This window comes from Rattus norvegicus, chromosome 1 (genome assembly GCF_036323735.1).
Source record: "Rattus norvegicus strain BN/NHsdMcwi chromosome 1, GRCr8, whole genome shotgun sequence".
Classification (NCBI taxonomy): domain Eukaryota; kingdom Metazoa; phylum Chordata; class Mammalia; order Rodentia; family Muridae; genus Rattus; species Rattus norvegicus.
The window spans coordinates 48,887,955-48,908,372 of record NC_086019.1 but is presented as its reverse complement, the minus strand read 5'-3'; the positions used below and the strand labels follow the sequence as shown (position 1 = coordinate 48,908,372).

The 20,418-nt window shown below is 46.6% G+C and overlaps 1 protein-coding gene across 4 annotated transcripts in view; it reads right to left on the bottom strand.

Annotated features, from left to right (window-relative positions):
* The window catches only part of Snx9 (sorting nexin 9), an 88,155-nt gene that overhangs the window by 6,843 nt on the left and 60,894 nt on the right, over positions 1-20,418 (bottom strand). For all 4 annotated transcript variants that reach the window (XM_039090760.2, XM_039090763.2, XM_039090771.2 and 1 more), the window contains 5 exons: positions 7,004-7,134; positions 5,273-5,376; positions 4,757-4,860; positions 3,201-3,278; positions 1,013-1,089 (listed from right to left, as the gene is read on the bottom strand). In XM_039090760.2, the coding sequence (XP_038946688.1) occupies positions 1,013-1,089; positions 3,201-3,278; positions 4,757-4,860; positions 5,273-5,376; positions 7,004-7,134 (494 nt within the window). The remainder of the gene's footprint in view (positions 1-1,012; positions 1,090-3,200; positions 3,279-4,756; positions 4,861-5,272; positions 5,377-7,003; positions 7,135-20,418) is intronic.

Genomic DNA, 20,418 nt, shown 5'->3' with positions numbered 1-20,418 from the left:
TTTCACATTCTTTAAAAATCATTTATTTATTTACATCCCAAATGCTGCCCCCTTCTAGTCTCCCCTCACAGAGTTCCTCTCTCCATCCACTTTCCCCCTCACCTCTCAGAGGGCAGACCCCCTCCCCCCAATGCCCCCATGGTGGTATATCAAGTCTCTGTAGGATTAGGTGCATCCTCTCTCACTGAGGCCAGACATGGCAGCCCTCTGCTACATATGTGCCAGGGGCATTTTTTTTTGGTTCTTTTTTTTTTTTTTTTTTTTTTTCGGAGCTGGGAACCAAACCCAGGGCCTTGCGCTTGCTAGGCAAGCGCTCTACCACTGAGCTAAATCCCCAACCCGCCAGGGGCATTTTTAATCAATAAAATATAGGCATAAAATTGTAACAAGCAAAAATGTTGAGCTTAATGCCTACATTTTAATAGACAATATAAAAATATCACCCGCACTCCTGAGGCTCATCCGAGGCTCCTCACAGATGAGGAAAGCGAGCTTAGAGAGGGTAGGCAGCAGTGCAAGGTTAAACCAGGGCTCCTCGTCATTCTAGTCTACGGCTGAGAGAGGATCAGAGGCACTGATGCTAATTCAGTTCACATCCCCAAACTTCTTTTTTGGAGGGTGTGGGGATCAAATTCTGGGCCTTACAAGTGTGAACAGCAAGTTAGGCCAATTACCACTGAGCCACAGAATCCTACCTCATTTAGATTCTTTGTCTTTCTGAGAAAGGGTCTTACTCTGTGACTGAGATCAGCCTGGAACTCTATATAGCTGACAGCTCTGGCTGGCCTTGAACTCAATGCTATCCCCTCAGTCCAGCCTCCCACGTTCTACAATTACAGGTGTAAGCTATACAGCTTCACACGGATTTCTTAGTGAGACATTTGTCCACGGTGGTTTAACTGAAAAAACATCACTAAATAAAATGAACAAAAAGCCACAGACAGACAGGGGACAGCTGTTTGGGTTTAGAGAACAAATGTGGGCTGGTTGGGGAGTATGATTCCGGCTGTACCTGCTCTGCCACAAGGCTGGCAATCTCCTCGTATGTCTTCCCGGCTTCTGTGATTGCATTGTTAAGGTCCGTCTCTCCTGAAATAGATTACATTCTTGGAAGCAACTATAGTGTGTTATACATAGTTCTCTACACTTAGGGTTTTTGTTATAGACTTTATTGATAGCTTTTAGTGCAGACAATTTAAAAGCTGTCAAAGTTGGTGAGAATCCCCACCACCATCCTTTGGTTCCCAGACAGCAGATGGTGGCTGTGCTGGTTTTTAACGCCAACTTGACATAAGCTGTAGAGTCATTAGAAAGAGAATTCCTATTAGGTTGGCCCCGGATGCATTTCCTTACTAATGATCAATGTGGGAGGGCCCAGTTCACTGTGGGTGGTTCCACCCCCTAGGCTGGTGGTCCACTGTGCTAGACAAAAGGAGGCTAGGCTAGCTATGAGGCACAGGCCAGTAAACAGAGTTCCTCCCTGGCATGCAACAGTTTCTGCCCTGAGTTTCCTCAGTGATGGACTGAGATGTAGAACTGTAAGCTAAAACAAATGCTTTCCTCTAAGTGGCTTTTGGCCACAGTGTTTGGTCACAGCAACAGAAGCCCTAACTAAGACAGTGACCAGCTTTTCCCATTTATACCCTGTGTTCCTTGTTTCTCCTTTCTTGGGACATACATCATTTTATATGCAATCTTTAAAGATAAGGGACATTTAAAGAACAAGGGCACTGTGCTGCACACTTAGGAAAAGGTCGTCACTCTGTCTCAGGAGGAGCCAGTGTGCAGGTCTCCAGCACCTCAGGCAGGCTGTGTGAGCCAGGGTGCAAAGGCAGTGCACACACCAGGATGGTGTGCTTCTCTACTCGGGGCTCTTGTCAGCCCTCTTTTTGTGGGGTGTTAGGATTATGAGTCATGCATTCCCTGTGGTTCACTCTCTAGACTCAATTTCTGTGGTGACACACACTCCTCTGTCCCTCTCTTGCCCTCACATGGGCCACCAGGCCCAGAGGCTTAACCAGATCTGGAATCAGCTTCTGGCTAAGTCTAGTCTTCAGGCTTCCAGAAGCGACCTCGATCACTCTGACAGAACTGCATCCTGCTCTGCCTCTGTTCCTCGTCAAAATGCTTCTAGAAAGAACCCTTGCTTTGCCACCTCTGCCCACCAAGAGTCATCTGAACAGGGAAGGGGAAGCAGCATCAATGCGTGGGTCCTTTGTTACAGTTTCAGAACTGCATATGGAGCCCACGCTCCCCAGAGGCACCGGGATTCCCTGCCAGGATCTGACTAATTCCAGTGAGCACACGCTTGCAGTGCCTCATTCCGTGGCCATCACTGCTTCACCAGTGGCCCCATTTTCTTCCTTTGGCCAGGGGAAGGCTCCTCACATGGGCATCTGAGGGAGGCACCTGGCTCACTCTGGTGAAGAGTGCCAGGAGACATGCTGTACTCCTCCATGAAGCTGTCCTCACACCTTCTCACGGTTGTCTTACCAAAGACATTTCTCTGGGAGGCTCCCCAAGACTATGGGATATTTCACGGTTTGGCAGGGTCATCCCAGCCATTCTTACGCTGTTCTAGTGTTACTCTCCACACTGCTGTAGATGCAGCCGAAGATTTATCTGATGCAGTTATGCGGCCTTAGGAATCAGGCTCATTTAGATGAGGAAATCAAGCTGTGCAGGACTGCTCTGGGATGGTTAGTGCTCAACACCACCCAGCACTCTCAAACAGATGCCAACCAGAGACAGAACTTGAATGCTCTTTAGAACAGCAGTTTTAATAAACTTGATATGTAAGTCCTAAAATATACTGAGCACATTTAATACGTGCCAGAGTGTCCCATGCAATATATAAACATCGACTGCGCACTGATTGACAGTGATGACATACAGGCAGCTCGAGGTGCCCTCGGCAGGCGCCCTGAGCCTCAGTCTGCTGCACCATCTTCTCTTTCCTCTGCTCAGGAAGAGTAAGTCCCAGGGCCCTAAAGCACAGCAGGGTGGCTGTTCACCAGAGCTTACTGTATGCTTTATGGGGATTCAGGAGAGAAGAACACCAGGGCTCTATACAGACAATTACAGAAGACCTCTAACCCTGATGTGCTCACCATATAATGCACACAAGTGCTCAAGCCATTCAAGGGGACAATTACTGTGCAGTTTCTAACAAGGAAAATTATAAACAACCACAACCATACCTTGATAACCGCTGGAGCTGAAGACGGCCGCTAGGCTCTGCAGGGCCTTCCCGATCTTCTGATACTCCTTGGGTAAGGCTGGAAGGAACGGAGAACAGATTAGTTCTCGGAGCATCTGAAGTGCACCCAGTGACTCAGAAAAAACACTGGACGACTGAAACAGCATCTCTTCTTTAAAGAAATACCGATGAAGTCATTTTCAACTACTGACTTCTTCACTATTATTTTAACCGACTGCTCAACCAGCAGGTTCTACCATGAACAACCCACCCCCACACTCACTCACTGGATGGAGCACAGGAAAGAGGCCCGCTTACGGGACTCCTGGCTTTCAAAGCCCATTCACATGCATGTGGCCACCACAGTGACCGGAGACACCATCTCCACACAGAAGGTTTGGCAAATATGGCTCAGTGTGGCACCAGAGGCTCAGGTGGAGGGTGTGCAGCCTCGCCTGTGGGATGAGGCCTGTCTGGGCGACACCTGTGGGTCCAGGCTTGGATCTGAGGTGCACCCTGGAGAGCCTTCAGGAACCCTGCCCTCAGGCCACCCGTGTTTCTGCAGACTCCTGCAGGAGGCACCTGGGCCCTCTGGACCACTGCTGCCTCAGCCGCAGGGGCACTGCAGGGACACGTCTACTCCTGATCTCATGGCCTGCTTCTGTGCTGCTTACCAAGACACTTTTCACTGAACAGACTGGCCGTTACGATAAACTCCTACGGCTGTGCAGCCAAAACAGGTCATTACTGTTAAAGCCGAAGTCTCTATTTGTATTCCATTGCTTGCTTTCGGTCCCGCTGGGGACTGAGCCCAGGGCCTCACGGTGCCTTGCACCTCACTTCTTCCCTGGCCTTCCTCTGACCTGCCTCACTTATTCTGTCCTGGGAACCCACAGCTGCACGATTTTGGGGATACGGGGTGGGGTGGTGTGAGGGGGACTCAGCAACATGAAACTCCACACATAAAGAACAGAAAGAACGAAATTCTTCATCCCAGCAGGGAGAATGAGCAGAGCCATGTCTAATGTACCATGTCCTCCTGTAGTGGCCCAGTCTGTCTGACACATCTACTGTACTTTGTACCAAGTATATAGGCTATTTAAAAAAAAAAAGTCACCAGGCTTCACTGAAGCCGCCCACATCCTAAAACAGGCACATAAAGAGTGGAAGCAGTTCCAAGCTGGGCCTGGTGCTGCATGCTTGGAATTACACATATGACTTGAAAGGGTAAAGCCAGGCAATGAAGGAGTGCTAGAAGCCAGCTTGGACTATACAGACCCTTCTCAAACTCTAAAGCAAAGCAAAGCAATCAAATAAGAAACACCCTCTAAACATGCAGAGAGATGAACTTCCCCAGAGCTTACTCAAACGACCAGATCTTAAACTCAAGTTAGGGTGGCGTTTTAGGACAGTTCTTGAGCTACCCTTGTTACACTCGATTTTCCGGTTTTAACTAGTGTGCCGTGAGGTCAGGTCGGGGCCTGAGAGTGGCACTGGAGTTCAGCCAGTCCCTTGTGCTGGGCTGGGGTTCCGTGAAGACTACGGCACAGCACTTACGCCCTGTGCAGCGCTTCCAGTGCTCCTGCCCCACGGTCAGCAGCTCCTTCACGCCGTCGTCCATGGCCTTGGTGAACTTCCCCACCGCGTCACACTTCTGTTCTCTGGGAGCAGAGACAGCTGTCAGTCACATTGGCAATGTCAGAGAAACACAGGCCAAACACGTGTACAGCCAGCCTGAGGCCATGGGTTTGATCCCGAGTACTACCACAAAAGAGACTCCTGCTTTGTCAGGCATTCTGTGGAGGTCGGTGGCTCTGTGCCGCCTCTGCTCATCAGACTTTACTCAAGACAGTCAGCATTATGCCAACGACGATGGAACAGGCCTTGAGGAAGTGGGGCTTAGCCTGCTGAGTTAGGTGGGTCTTTGGTGAGACACCATCTAAGGGCAAAACCCATTCAGCCAGCAATTCCTTTCTCAAGATGTGAATTACAGCTGCTGCAACCCTGGCCAAGACGTTGAGCCTAAGGAAGCCTGCAGACTGAGGAGAAGAAAAGCCAGGCAGCGGCCCTTACATTTCTATCAAATCCAAGTCAGGAGCCTCTGGTTCCATGGTGGAAAATATCATAACTCCCACCAGCTCATCTTTCTCAGCCTTCCTCTTGCCAGTCTTCCATTCCTGAAAGTGAGGACATAGTATGTTACAGCCCCACAAGCCAACACCTAGTACACTCGGCATCACGGCACAGGGCCAGGCAGTTCTGAGGAGACACGGTTTTTGGAGTGGACAGGCTCGGCCACATTCCTTTTGCAATGGCTTCCAAAAGAAACAGACTATAAATACCCTGCACGGGACTCCTTGACAACATTAACTGTTTTGTCTCTTTGAGAAGATATTAACTCTTCATGTTACATCTGTGTGGGCCTGAGTGTAAGTCTGTGCACTATGTGTGTGGGCACACCGAGCAGGAGGGCATCAGACCCGTGGACCTTGCAGCCAGGTGAGGCCGGCCAGCTGGCCAGTAAGATCCACTTTCCCTGCTCCCTCAGCTCTGGGATTCTCAGGGCCTGTCACCGTGCCTGACTTGCTCTCCTTGGTGTCTTTTCTGGGTTTCCCCAGTCCCACTGTTGAGCTTCTCGGCTCTCTTCTCCTTTCATTTTTCACACACGACATCTTAATTAGATCCTTTAAAAATTCTATCAATTGATTTAACATAAAAATAACTTGGTAACTTATTTCCCTAGGTCACACTATATTAGCACTTGCTGTTACTTCTAAACTGACCCCTGGTTTCACTCTTCACTGTTTTGTGAATTCTGTGTAAAGTTACAAAGGAAACATCTCTGGAGAATAAAGGACACAGTGAGGAACATTGTGTGGCCATAGGGAGAGGGCTACTTCCAAAGCCAACAAGGAGGAGCCAGAAGCCAGCCTCGCCTTGCTTTTCACAAGGAACAGAGGGGTCCTGGCTGAGTGGCTGCTATGGGGCAGGCAGAGAGAGAGAGAGAGAGAGAGAGAGAGAGAGAGAGAGAGAGAGAGAGAGAGAGAGAGAGAGAGAGAGAGAGAGAGAGCGCTCGAGCGCAGCCTAACTGTGGACTCACAACCTTTCCATGGCTGGTGAATGATCATCGTGGATCCTGCTTTCCTTCATGGTGTGGAAGCAGCACTGGGAGCCCAGGGGCTCAGAGAATGTATACGGCCCATTCTCCGCTCAAGGCCCACGTCTGGGGTTTATCCTCCCCACACCTAGGTGTGTAGTGTGTGTGTGTGGTGTGTGTGTGGGGCACATCTGCCAGCACATATGTGAAAGGCAGAGGATGCCTGCTCTATCTACCACTTTACAGCTTATTCCTGAGACACAGCCTCTCACTGACCCTGGAGCTAGGACGGCAGTCAGCAAGTTCCAACAATCTGTTTCCACACCTTATAATGTTGGGGTTACAGGTATGTGCTGTAATGTGGGTGCTGGGGATCTAAACTCAGGTCCTCATGCTTCTGCACCAAGAGTTCTTCCTGAGCCCTGAGCCACTTTAAAAAGCATGCTGGAAAACGCTTCCTGTCTAAGTATTTGTTCTCCATCTGTGCCCCACCCACCCCGGGCTGACTACTCCAGCGTATAGAAGCCTGCTGGCTGGCAGGCCTTCCTCACTGCACAGCACTCTTCCAGTATCTGGGGAAGTTCTTCCTGGCCCTTCTTGTTCTCGGAGGGGGACTGACCAACAATGCTTGGCCCATCTGAGCCGTGAATTCACTGTGGCTGCACCAGCAGCACTTCCCTATGACGGCAGTACCAGGCTACACCTGCCTTCTCATCTCGGAAATTCAGGAACTGCTGGAAAACTTCACTTTCTGACACCACGGGGTGCCGGCACATCCTGGTCATCCAGGCCTGGAGCCGCTCCATGCGCATCTTGATGAACTCCTCTTCAAAGCGACCTAGAGAGAAGCACCAAGAGTGATGACTGCTCTGGGGAGCACTGCACTGCAGCTCCTGTGACCACACTCCACGTGTGTTTGTGGAGGCCACAGGATGATAGTGAACGTCTTGGTCCATCAGTCTGTGCCTTGTCCCTTTGAGTCAGGTCTGTCATTGACCTAAAGCCAGGTTGGCAGCAACATGCCTCAGCTTCCTCCTGTCTCCACCGCTGACTGTGGTTAGAGCTGGGTTACAGCGCTGTGTGCTCACGCCTAGTTTCTTATGTAGGTGCTGGAGATCTGCGCTCAGGTCCTGTGCTGGGCACCAATTGTTCTTATCCACAGAGCCGCCGATCTAGCCCTGACTCTTTAGTTTTCAAGAGTGGAATCCAGGGCTGGAGAGATGGCTCAGAGGCTAGGGGCACTAACTGCTCTTTCAGATGACCCCAGTCTGGTTCCCAGCACCTACATGGCGGCTGCTAACCACCGACAACTTCAGTGATCTGAAACCTCTGACCTCCCCCGGCTGTTCTAGGGGGTCCAGCCTTCATACGCTCAGGCACACACACCCAAATAATAAATAAATTTTATAAGTGAACGAAATGTCAATTTAACACACTAAAAAATAATGACGTTGGCAAGACTAACAACAATGTTAACTGCAAAGGTGTTGCAAAGAAACATCTCAAAATGAAAAACTATCTCTAGTTTATAGACTAGAGGCCAGTTCCTGGGGGCGATTTACAGGCACTAAAGGAGTGGTAAGTGAAAGCTACTACACCATTCTTACAAAGTAAATGAGGCTTTACCAGTACATAACATGTGTAGTTGTAATGTGATACTGAAGCATGTAAGCACTTAACATTTATACTCCGTACTTCGGTAAAGTAACACATGCCGTGTCTATAACACAACACACAGGAGGTCGTCAGAAGAACTTAGTGGCCAGCCTAGGTTACACAGGCAAACCTCACCTAAAAACTAAACAAACAATACCCCATAAACACACACACACACTCACGCACATACAGAGGTGGGATGATGGGTGAATGTACACATTCTCTCCACTGTAACTTTGTTCTTCCTGTTTTTGTTGCTGCTTTTAGTTATTTTTTAAAACATTGCATGTGTATGAGCGTTTGCCTATGTACATGTCTATGTACCACGTGTGTAACCCTGGTGTCCAAGAAGGCCAGAAGATGCTATCAGACCCCTTGGAACCAGTTTATAGGCAATTGTGAGCCACCATCTGAATGCTTGGAACTGAACACAGACTCTCTGGAAAGCAGCAAGTGTTCTTTGCCACTGAGCCATCTCTCCAGCCCCTCTATTTTGTCTTACATTAAATGACAAAGGCCATCATCCCAGGACCTCACCTACCCTAGAGCTAGCAGCCCTGCTAACACAGCTGTCCCTGTTTTACAAGTAGAGAGCTCAGCAAGCATGACACAGTCAACATCCATCATGCAGACACTTCATGATCCATGACAGTCAACATCAGTCGACCAGACACTTCATGATCCCATGAAACAAACTCAGCCCCAGCTGGGAGTCTGGAGACAGGAATTCCAACACAGCTCAGGGAGGACCTCAACTAACCATGTCCCCAAGAACCAACAGGACGCTGTGTAATACCAACAAAACAACCACAGCTCTGCTCTGGAGTCAGCAGAGACAAACAGCCATTGGACAGGGTCTGCTGCTGGAAAAACTGCTCAAGTTCCATCAAGAATAGTGAGACTTTGTGCATCCTGACTGTTCTATGCTGGGAGCAGCCTCAGGATGGCGGACGCAGTCTTCAGGTTAAAAAGCAATTGTGTTCTAGCCTTATGTTAGAACAAAAGCAATAGCCTTAGGTTAGAGCAAAGCAGCCTGTACCCACAGCTCTGCTTGAGTTCAACAGATAGAATAAATCTAGGTGTCAGGTCACTGAGTATCGGTGGCCAGGCACTGGTGGTCAGGTCACTAAGCAACTCACCCGCTGTTCCCCCTGTGTGGCCGATTTACCCAGCCAATATCCTGGTCATCGAGCCAGGCCCATTCTTTTGTGGTTACCTAACCCCTCCCCACATTTTGCTTCTACCAGTATATCTTCTGCCTGAGAAAAATTAAAAATTGTCAGCTTGATCAGACTTCTTGACTTGCTGTCCATTCTTTGCGTCTCTTGTCCCCCATTCTCTCCTAGGTGGACCCCAGACCCTGGTCGACTGCCCTGCGGGTCAGGGCAGTTCTACCTCTCTGCTTCTGTGTATACCTCCCTTATCCTCAGAGGCCATGCCAGGCAATGCAGACTGGAGATCGGTCGTAGAGATCGGCTACAGCATCTCTGCCAAAGGAGGAGAAGGCTCACATGATGTAGAATGAGGGAAAGACGGCCATGCTCATTAGCACTGGTGGCAGGGTCAACCTCAGAGGTGACAAGGGAGAGCCATTGGCTATGCTTAAGCAAGGTGGCAGAACTAAGCACATGCTAGGTTGACGTTCCTTAGAACAGGGGGACCAGATTATCTAAATCACATGCTCCTGCTCAACCAGGAGACTGAACACATGCAAGGAAGATAGAAAAGGGCCTAAGTAGGGAAGTGAGACACGGTAATGTATTCCCAGCTATAAGGTAGGTTAAGGCAGCAGGATTACCTGAGTCCAGAAGTTTGGGGCAAGCCTGGGTGTTAGTTTTGAGTTTTTTAAACTTATTTTTAATATGGGCTTTAAAAAGTGTTTTAACCTCTCTTTTAGCCCACCACCCACCAGAGGTAGTGGAAAAGTTATTAAGATATGGGGAAGTGGTCCTGTTTAGAAATGTTCTTTGGAGCAAATCCAATCTGTGTTGTCAGGCTATGTACCAGCTGTCTAGTTTAGTAGTGTCAGGATAGCAAACGGGAATTAGCACGGGTGACACGACCTTTGCCAAATCAGCAAGAGTCAGCGGGATCAACCAGAGCGACCAGGGATGCCAAGAGACATTCTTTGCCGTCATGTGTCTCTCAATAAAGGGAAGACCAACGAAGTGTTGTAAAGGTAGTTATGTAAGCCTTCTGTCACTGACGGTTGGGTTTGATTTATACTCCCTCCAAATATCACGTGTCCTCCCATGGGTCTTGCCTTCCACCTGAGTCTATCTGAGTAAAATTCAAAGTGAGTCTGTATCAGCTGACATCACTCTGCCAATTGGCCCAAGTCTTTGCCAGAACACCACCAGAAGTTTTTTGGTGTTCTGTTTTGCTTTGTTTTATTTTATGAGGCCACTACAAATGACGACCACTAAGGAATGGCAAGGTGTACCAATACCATCCAGCATCATCCAGCGTCTGTTGGGTCCTTAACATCATGTGTCCTTTCTCGCCTGTGACTACTTCAAGAAAACACTCCTTTATCTGTCTGCCCTAGCAAAACACCTTCTGACCAAAGAAGACCATGTTTCCACTGCACCTGAGCAAGTCAGTAAGGCATTATTTCCAGAAACAAACGAATACTACCCCTCCCAAACAAAAACAAAAGGAAGGACTAGGAGAAATGAAGGCCGGAGATAAGTTGAAGTGACCTGAGCTTTGAATGCCCTCTTCCAAGTATAGTTACGAGAGGAAAGAACCCACACTGGCAGGGGTTCTGTCCAATCAATCCCAGGCTTCCTGCCAGTCTGTGTGGAGGAACAAACTTAGAGTGCCAGTTAAACACACACATGAAAAACAGGCCGAGAGGCAGGTAGACTGCTGAGTTCAAAGTCGGCTTGGTCTACAGAGCAAGTTCCTGGACAGCTAGGGCTACACAAAGAAATTCTGTCTCAAAACTACACCCCACCCCCCAGCCCACCTTCAAAAAGATGAATTAAAACCCTCAGCCAACAAGATAGGAATTATATTGAAGAAAAAAAGCAATCAACAGAAACAGTTACCAAGTGTTGCTAGATGTTGAGTTTAGCAGACAAAACTGAAAGCAGTTTCTGTGTGTCCAAAGGACTACCAGACAGACTAACAGGCAACACGACCAGCAAGTAACAGTCAGAGGTCCTAAAGGAGGGGAAATTACAGATAGAGTTCACAGTGCAGGAACTGAAATAGAAAATTCACCTCAGGAATCAATAGCAGATACAAGATAGCAAAAGTCAGGCCTGGTAAGTCAAGAGCAGAGCTAAATCCCTGAGATTGAAACAGAAACAAAATTCTGACAGGGACAGGCTGGCCTCTGTGTAGGAGTCAGCAGATTCGATGGCTAACTTGCCACGTGGGCAATGCAGGTCAGAAGGCAATGGAAAGACACTCGCTATGTAGCATGAAAAACTAGAAGCCAAAGATCGCATAACCAGCAACTTACCCTTCAGAAATATAGGCAGAGGGGGCTGGAGAGATGGCTCACTGCTTAGGGGCACTGAGTACTCTTTCAGAGGATCTGGGTTTGAACCCACATGATACTTCACAACCATCTGTAATTCTAGTTCTGCTCCGAGATTCAATGCCCTTTTCTGGCTTCTGTGGGCATGAGGTATGTATGTAGCACACAGACATGTATGTAGGTAAAATACCCATACTTATGAATATACAGAGTAAACAAGTCCTGAAACAAACCACACGAATAAACGTTCAAGTGAATCTGTATGAGGTGGATACAGTTCATGAGGGAAAGGAGTCCTTCTGAGCATCCGGATGCACACAAGTGAAGCTGGACCTCTGCTGTGCTTCCAGCACACAACTACCATCCAAAGCACATCAGACATGCACGCAGAACCGGAAACTAGCAAACTTCTAGGAAAACAAGACACGAGCTGAAGTTAGACAAAGAGGTCTCAAATACACTACCAAAAGCACAATTCATAAACCCCTGACATGTAGATGCTGACATTTGACGGGAAATGCCTCCTTCAGACACTGGTGTTCCGCCGAGATCCTAGCCTGTGGGACTTGGGTGGAGTGGGTTCCTGGAGATGTCCCCTGGAAAACATCCCCACCTCCCTCTCTCTGCTTTTTGTTCTACCAGGCACAGGCAGGGAGAAGCCTCTGACATATGAGCTGGAAGCACCATTCCTTCCTTGACTTAACTGTTCCTCTATCTGTTACACAGTCAGGAGAAAGGCTAAGCAAGACATGGGATTTCTTAAACTTAAAGGTTTTTGCTATACATTGTTAAGAGAACAAAGAGGTAAACTATAGTTGGGACAAGCACATGGGCATCACGCATCTGACAGGGAGCTGTTTCTAGAACACAGAGCCCAAATTCAACAATAAGAAACAGACTAACAAATTCTATTTCAAAAGAACAAGTTTTGAAGAGACACTTTACCAAAAGAGACACATGGGCAGAAATAAATGTATAAAGATTCTCTAAACAATCCATCAGTAAGGAATGAAAACAAAGCCAGAATACCACCACATTGAATTAAAGACTACAAGACTGGGGGCTGGAGAGATGGCTCAGTGGTTAAGAGCACCGACTGCTCTTCCTGAGGTCCTGAGTTCAAATCCCAGCAACCACATGGTGGCTCACAACCATCTGTAATGAAATCTGATGCCCTCTTCTGGTGTGTCTGAAGGCAGCTACAGTGTACTCATACAATAAAATAAAATCTTAAAAAAAAATAAATTTATAAAAAAAAAAAGACTACAAGACTGGTCAAGCAGAGTCAATAAGAAATGGGTATTACCAAGTGTGGGTGAAGATGTGGAATCATGGACTTTCATGTATCAATGATGACTCCAGAATTGGATACCGAGCCTGAGAGACGCCTAAGTACAATGCAAACCAATGGATTTATTTATTCTACGGCTGGGAATTTACTGAGGAAAGTTTGTTCATGTTTATATAAAAATCTGTTTGCTCATCTGCATGTCAGATGTGCCTGTAACCACAGCACTTGGGGGGCTGCGGCAAGAGGAGTGAAGTAAGGAGGCCCAGGCCAGCCTGTGGGCCTGCCTCAAAAACAAACAAAACTAAGAACAAAAATCTATACAGGTAATGCTGGCAGCTTCCTTGTAATTGCCTGGAACTAGAGGCTCAAACGTCTTTCAATGAATGGAAGGATAAAGAATTACTGCGCATCTGCACACTCTAGTAACAGCAGTAAGAAAAACTATTGATATAATGAATGGAGTGAATCTCAACTGCACTGTTTCCATTCATGATGTATCCTGGGAAAGGGGAATTACACACAGTAACAAAGAACTGACCAGAAGCTGACAAGGACAGGACCAGAGGAAGGAGCTAAAAGATAAAGCTAAAAAAAAAAAAAAAAAAAAAAAAAAAAAGGGGCTGGAGAGATGGCTCAGTGGTTAAGAGCACTGACTGCTCTTCCAGAGGTCCTGAGTTCAAATCCCAGCAACCACATGGGGGCTCACAACCATCTGTAATGTGATCTGATGCCCTCTTCTGGTGTGTCTGAAGACAGCGACAGTGTGTACTTATATATAATAAATAAATAAATCTTAAAAAAAAAAAAGATAAAGCTAAGTGCCACAACATATATGAGGCGACAGAAACCCCCTGTGTTGCAAGACAAGTGTGTCACAGGACCATAATAGTAGTTACCAAGATCTGTAGGACTGGATACCAAAGAATACACTTACTACACACATTTAAACATACATTTTCAGAAAATGCAGCTTCAACTTTCCTTCAGAAGAATACACGAGTAGATCTTCCAGTAAGACAGACCCATCTACCAATGGTGTGTTACTAAAGCAGCAGTGGGCACATGGGTCCCAGCAAAGCCTCTATATCTAAAAGCACTACCAACTGCACGCTTAGGAGCGCAGAGCAAGTACTCCATATGCTTATGTGGAGTCCAGTGTCAGCCTTGGGAAAGATGGCAGGCAGCCTTTGTCACCACAGAAGGGACCTGGCAGATGCACTGAACTTCTCTGCAGCAAAATGACCAGTGCCTGAATTTACTACTTAGTCCGTGAGTGAAAGTTAATCATTTTTGTTTGGCAATCCTTGTGAAAATCCTTCAGACCCAACTGGCTTACCATGGTATTTTATGCTTCCTAGGTTTTTAAACCAGGTTCCAGAGACTTATAAGCAAGAGAGTGGAAGAGATGTTTATCCATTTTCCCCAAACCTTACCTAAGCTTTCACTAAGAATGTGAAAATAGTATTTTGGAAACCCAAAATACAACCTGGTTGATCTTTGTCTCACAAAGAACAGAATGCACAAACATGATGTCATCTATGAACTCCCAGAACAAGCATCATGACACTGTCTCCCACACTTCCTCTTGCTTTTGTCTAGGAGTGCAGTGAGGATGGTCTATACACAGTGCTGATGCTGTGGGTGCCATAGGCAGGAGGCAAGGGGATATAGCGCTGCCCTGTGCCTCTCGGTGTCCTGGGCATGCCTCCAGTGAGTGGTCAAAGCCCCACTTTCTTCAGACTGAGGCTGCTGTGCTGTGCTGTGCCCTGGCTGCATGCCCGAGCCTCCCCCACCCCCTTTTAAAAACGCTTGGTGTGGAGGGACTGCAAACTCTGGAAACACTGTAGCGTGTTTTAAATCAACACTGAATTCCTTGACTGAAAACCTTGGCCTATTCATTTAAAGACAATGAAGCACATGTTATTTCAGTCTAGTGCACAGAAGTAGAGTATAAAATTCAAGGACAAGAACTGGAATGTAAAAACATGAAGGAAGAACTGGAAACAAATATAGAGTTCAAAAAATAAGGCAAAAAGGATGCTAGAAGGAAGAGTGTGCTGTGAACCAGGTGCAGAGGGGTCTATAGGGGTGCTGACACCCTGAGTGCCCTGGTCATGGCACCCTGCGCTTTCCACTCCCTGGATGCTGTACCATGAAACACTGCAGCATCACTGAGGGGACACTGGGATGCTGTACCATGAAACACTGCAGCATCACTGAGGGGACACTGGGATGCTGTACCATGAAACACTGCAGCATCACTGAGGGGACACTGGGATGCTGTACCATGAAACACTGCAGCATCACTGAGGGGACACTGGGATGCTGTACCATGAAACACTGCAGCATCACTCACAGGACACTGGGATGCTGTACCATGAAACACTGCAGCATCACCGAGGGGACACTGGGATGCTGTACCATGAAACACTGCAGCATCACTCACAGGACACTGGGATGCTGTACCATGAAACACTGCAGCATCACTGAGGGGACACTGGGATGCTGTACCATGAAACACTGCAGCATCACTCACAGGACACTGGGATGCTGTACCATGAAACACTGCAGCATCACTGAGGGGACACTGGGATGCTGTACCATGAAACACTGCAGCATCACTCACAGGACACTGGGATGCTGTACCATGAAACACTGCAGCATCACTCACAGGACACTGGGATGCTGTACCATGAAACACTGCAGCATCACTGAGGGGACACTGGGATGCTGTACCATGAAACACTGCAGCATCACTGAGGGGACACTGGGATGCTGTACCATGAAACACTGCAGCATCACTGAGGGGACACTGGGATGCTGTACCATGAAACACTGCAGCATCACTGAGGGGACACTGGGATGCTGTACCATGAAACACTGCAGCATCACTGAGGGGACACTGGGATGCTGTACCATGAAACACTGCAGCATCACTGAGGGGACACTGGGATGCTGTACCATGAAACACTGCAGCATCACTCACAGGACACTGGGATGCTGTACCATGAAACACTGCAGCATCACCGAGGGGACACTGGGATGCTGTACCATGAAACACTGCAGCATCACTCACAGGACACTGGGATGCTGTACCATGAAACACTGCAGCATCACTGAGGGGACACTGGGATGCTGTACCATGAAACACTGCAGCATCACTCACAGGACACTGGGATGCTGTACCATGAAACACTGCAGCATCACTGAGGGGACACTGGGATGCTGTACCATGAAACACTGCAGCATCACTCACAGGACACTGGGATGCTGTACCATGAAACACTGCAGCATCACTCACAGGACACTGGGATGCTGTACCATGAAACACTGCAGCATCACTGAGGGGACACTGGGATGCTGTACCATGAAACACTGCAGCATCACTCACAGGACACTGGGATGCTGTACCATGAAACACTGCAGCATCACTCACAGGACACTGGGATGCTGTACCATGAAACACTGCAGCATCACTGAGGGGACACTGGGATGCTGTACCATGAAACACTGCAGCATCACTGAGGGGACACTGGGATGCTGTACCATGAAACACTGCAGCATCACCGAGGGGACACTGGGATGCTGTACCATGAAACACTGCAGCATCACTCACAGGACACTGGGATGCTGTACCATGAAACACTGCAGCATCACTGAGGGGACACTGGGATGCTGTACCATGAAACACTGCAGCATCACCGAGGGGACACTGGGATGCTGTACCATGAAACACTGCAGCATCACTCACAGGACACTGGGATGCTGTACCATGAAACACTGCAGCATCACCGAGGGGACACTGGGGGGAATCTTTCTACCTAGTAGTAGCAGAGCAGCCCTTTCCATCCACTGTGACAATTTCAAGTTCTTGACGTTTCTAAAAGAAAATAAGACTAAACCAAAACATCTTCTTTAAAAACTAAAACTTTCATCTCCACAAACAAACAAAGCAAATACCTCCAGAGGAAAGTAAAAGGAAAACAAAGTAGAATATAAAGCTTTAAGGAAAGTGGCTTATTTATCCTGAAGATCCCAATTCCAGCTAGGTTAGCAGTTCATATCTCGTCACATACAAGAAGGAGGCCTCAGGATCAAACCCAGATCCCCCACTTAGCAAGACAGACAGAGCCTACCTGTAAGGATAGCAAGGAAAGCACCCAGGAAGGGTCCCAGCACACAGGGACTGGCCCCTGGAGACATGGTGTGCTGGAACTCTGATGCCTCATGCAGGCCCTGCCATCTGGCTGGCTATGATGACTGTGGTCCCTCCCTAACTCCCTCAACTCTTGCTGAAGGGCAAGCCTTCTTCTGCCTCTCCCAGCCTTTGGGAAGGGCCTTCCTTCTCCAGGTCCATCTGCCCTCTCCCCCAGGCCCGTCTAGGTCTGGCCAGTTAAGCCCCACTCTCACCCCCAGCCTGTTCCCTCTGTACAGACCGGTTTCATCATGTGAACACTTTCTACCTACTACTCCAATTCTTAGTCTCTGGGAAGCTCAGTCTCTGCCATAAAGCCCGTGTTCTCAGTCCTGCTCTCAGGACCTGCCATGCTGTTTCTGAGGAGAGGCAAACCCTTTCTGACCAGATGTTTAGGGGTCAGGTAGCAGGTGGATTACTTAGCAGCAGGGTTTTCATTAGTAAGAGATATTTTTGTCCTTTTAAGTCATGTGTGTGCATGTATCTGTGTGTAGCTATGTGGACATGATTGCAGGTGCTGGTGGAGGCTGAAGCTGGTGTTGCAGGCAATCGCAGTGTCCAACGCAAGTGCTAGAGGCTCAAGCTGGGTCCTCGGCCAGAGCAGCGCACAGTCTTTTTTTTTTTTTCTTTTTTTTTATTATTATTATTTTTTTAACAATTATTTTCTTTTTTTCTTATTTATAGAATACTTTATTAGTTTTTGTAATCAAACCCACGTAGATAAGACCTTACATATTTAATACAGTGTGTTACCCCTGTACAAATGGAAAAAACTTAAGTTCAACATTTCTAGACCAATATGGCTGTTAATTTCTGTACAGTGCCAACTCAACACAGTAAACGGGGATACTTTTTTCCAAAGTTGACAGCACAGGTAAAGTTTCAAAAAATTCAAATTATATATCTGTATATATATATTTATATTTATATAAAAAGACCAATAATAGCAGTGTGTTATGCATCAACAGCAGCAACAGCTTTTCCAGGTTCTGCAGTCATCTGAACAAAACTGTAGAGACATCCAGCACACTCCATTAAAAAAAAAAGTAAAAAAACAAAACCCGAGAAAACAGCACAGTTCTGTTACTCTTGTGGTACCTGGCACCATTTTTTTTTAAAATTAGCTTCTCAATCATCATCTGGAAAGAAAACATTCTGAGCAACATCATTAAAAACAGCTCTGATAAAGCACGGTCACTACTACGTATCATAAAGCAGGTACAAGCTATTTTACATCCACAGAGGTATGATACAGTACTGTCCTACATCTATAATACTAGAGGATACAATTTAAAAGGCATTATTTGAGACTTGATTCTACTTTTCCAGCAGAGGGCCCAAAGGATGGTGTGACACAGCTTTGTAAAGAAACATACTCTAGACAGGATTTCCTTTCACTAGTGGCACAGTTCTAAGGATTCATTCTCTCCATGAATGTCAGCTAAAACCGTTATTAAAAAAAAGAAATATCCCTAGAACAAAACCGTATAACCACCGGATTCACATGAAGATGACCTAGTGGAGACAAGCTGGACCTCACCTTACCAACAAGCTATCAAATCTGTTATGTTTAAACAGTGAGACCTCCAAGGAAGGAGATGCCAAATAGTGCATCAAAGCTTCGGACCACAATCAAACACAGCATCCTTTTCAGCAGAAGCAGAAGCTCATCTGAATATGCTCATGGATGCTGACATCAACATTTAATTATCTCCTCACTCATCCAGGAAGAGGGGGAGATCAGTTACTACTGTACTTTAATGTGTTCAACCAAATCACCATGTTACAAAAATAGCAAGCTGCCATAATAAAAAATAAGGCTCCTCTATCCAGCACCAGATAGCATCATTTTACTTTCAAGCCTAGAAATTGCACACTTGTATATAAACCAATCGAAGATGAGGATTGAGAGTTCATCTTGGTGGATTTTTCCTTTGATGAATATGAAGTGTCCTTCCTTATCTTTTTTGATGACTTTTAATTGAAAATTGATTTTATTTGATATTAGAATGGCTACTCCAGCTTGCTTCTTCTGACCATTTGCTTGGAAAGTTGTTTTCCAGCCTTTCACTCTGAGGTAGTGTCTGTCTTTGTCTCTGAGGTGTGTTTCCTGTAGGCAGCAGAATGCAGGGTCCTCATTGCATATCCAGTTTGTTAATCTATGTCTTTTTATTGGGGAGTTGAGGCCATTGATGTTGAGAGATATTAAGGAATAGTGATTATTGCTTCCTGTTATATTCATATTTGGATGTGAGGTTATGTTTGTGTGCTTTCATTCTCTTTGTTTTGTTGCCAAGACGATTAGTTTCTTGCTTCTTCTAGGGTATAGCTTGCCTCCTTATGTTGGGCTTTACCCTTTATTATCCTTTGTAGTGCTGGATTTGTAGAAAGATATTGTGTAAATTTGGTTTTGTCACGGAATATCTTGGTTTCTCCATCTATGTTAATTGAGAGTTTTGCAGGATACAGTAACCTGGGCTGGCATTTGTGTTCTCTTAGGGTCTGTATGACATCTGTCCAGGATCTTCTGGCCTTCATAGTTTCTGGCGAAAAGTCTGGTGTGATTCTGATAGGTCTGCCTTTATATGTTACTTGACCTTTTTCCCTTACTGCTTTTAATATTCTTTCTTTATTTTGTGCGTTTGGTGTTTTGACAATTATGTGACGGGAGGTGTTTCTTTTCTGGTCCAATCTATTTGGAGTTCTGTAGGCTTCTTGTATGCCTATGGGTATCTCTTTTTTTAGGTTAGGGAAGTTTTCCTCTATGATTTTGTTGAAGATATTTACTGGTCCTTTGAGCTGGGAGTCTTCACTCTCCTCTATACCTATTATCCTTAGGTTTGATCTTCTCATTGAGTCCTGGATTTCCTGTATGTTTTGGACCAGTAGCTTTTTCTGCTTTACATTATCTTTGACAGTTGAGTCAATGATTTCTATGGAATCTTCTGCTCCCGAGATTCTCTCTTCCATCTCTTGTATTCTGTTGGTGAAGCTTGTATCTACAGCTCCTTGTCTTTTCTTTTGATGTTCTATGTCCAGGGTTGTTTCCATGTGTTCTTTCTTGATTGCTTCTATTTCCATTTTTAATTCCTTCAACTGTTTGTGTTTTCCTGGAATTCTTTCAGGGATTTTTGCGATTCCTCTCTGTAGGCTTCTACTTGTTCTCTAAGGGAGTTCTTTATGTCTTTCTTGAAGTCCTCCAGCATCATGATCAAATATGATTTTGAAACTAGATCTTGCTTTTCTGGTGTGTTTGGATATTCCGTGTTTGCTTTGGTGGGAGAATTGGGCTCCGATGATGCCATGTAGTCTTGGTTTCTGTTGCTTGGGTTCCTGCGCTTGCCTCTCGCCATCAGATTATCTCTAGTGTTACTTTGTTCTGCTATTTCTGACCGTGGCTAGACTGTCCTATAAGCCTGTGTGTCAGGAGTGCTGTAGACCTGTTTTCCTGTTTTCTTTCAGCCAGTTATGGGGACAGAGTGTTCTGCTT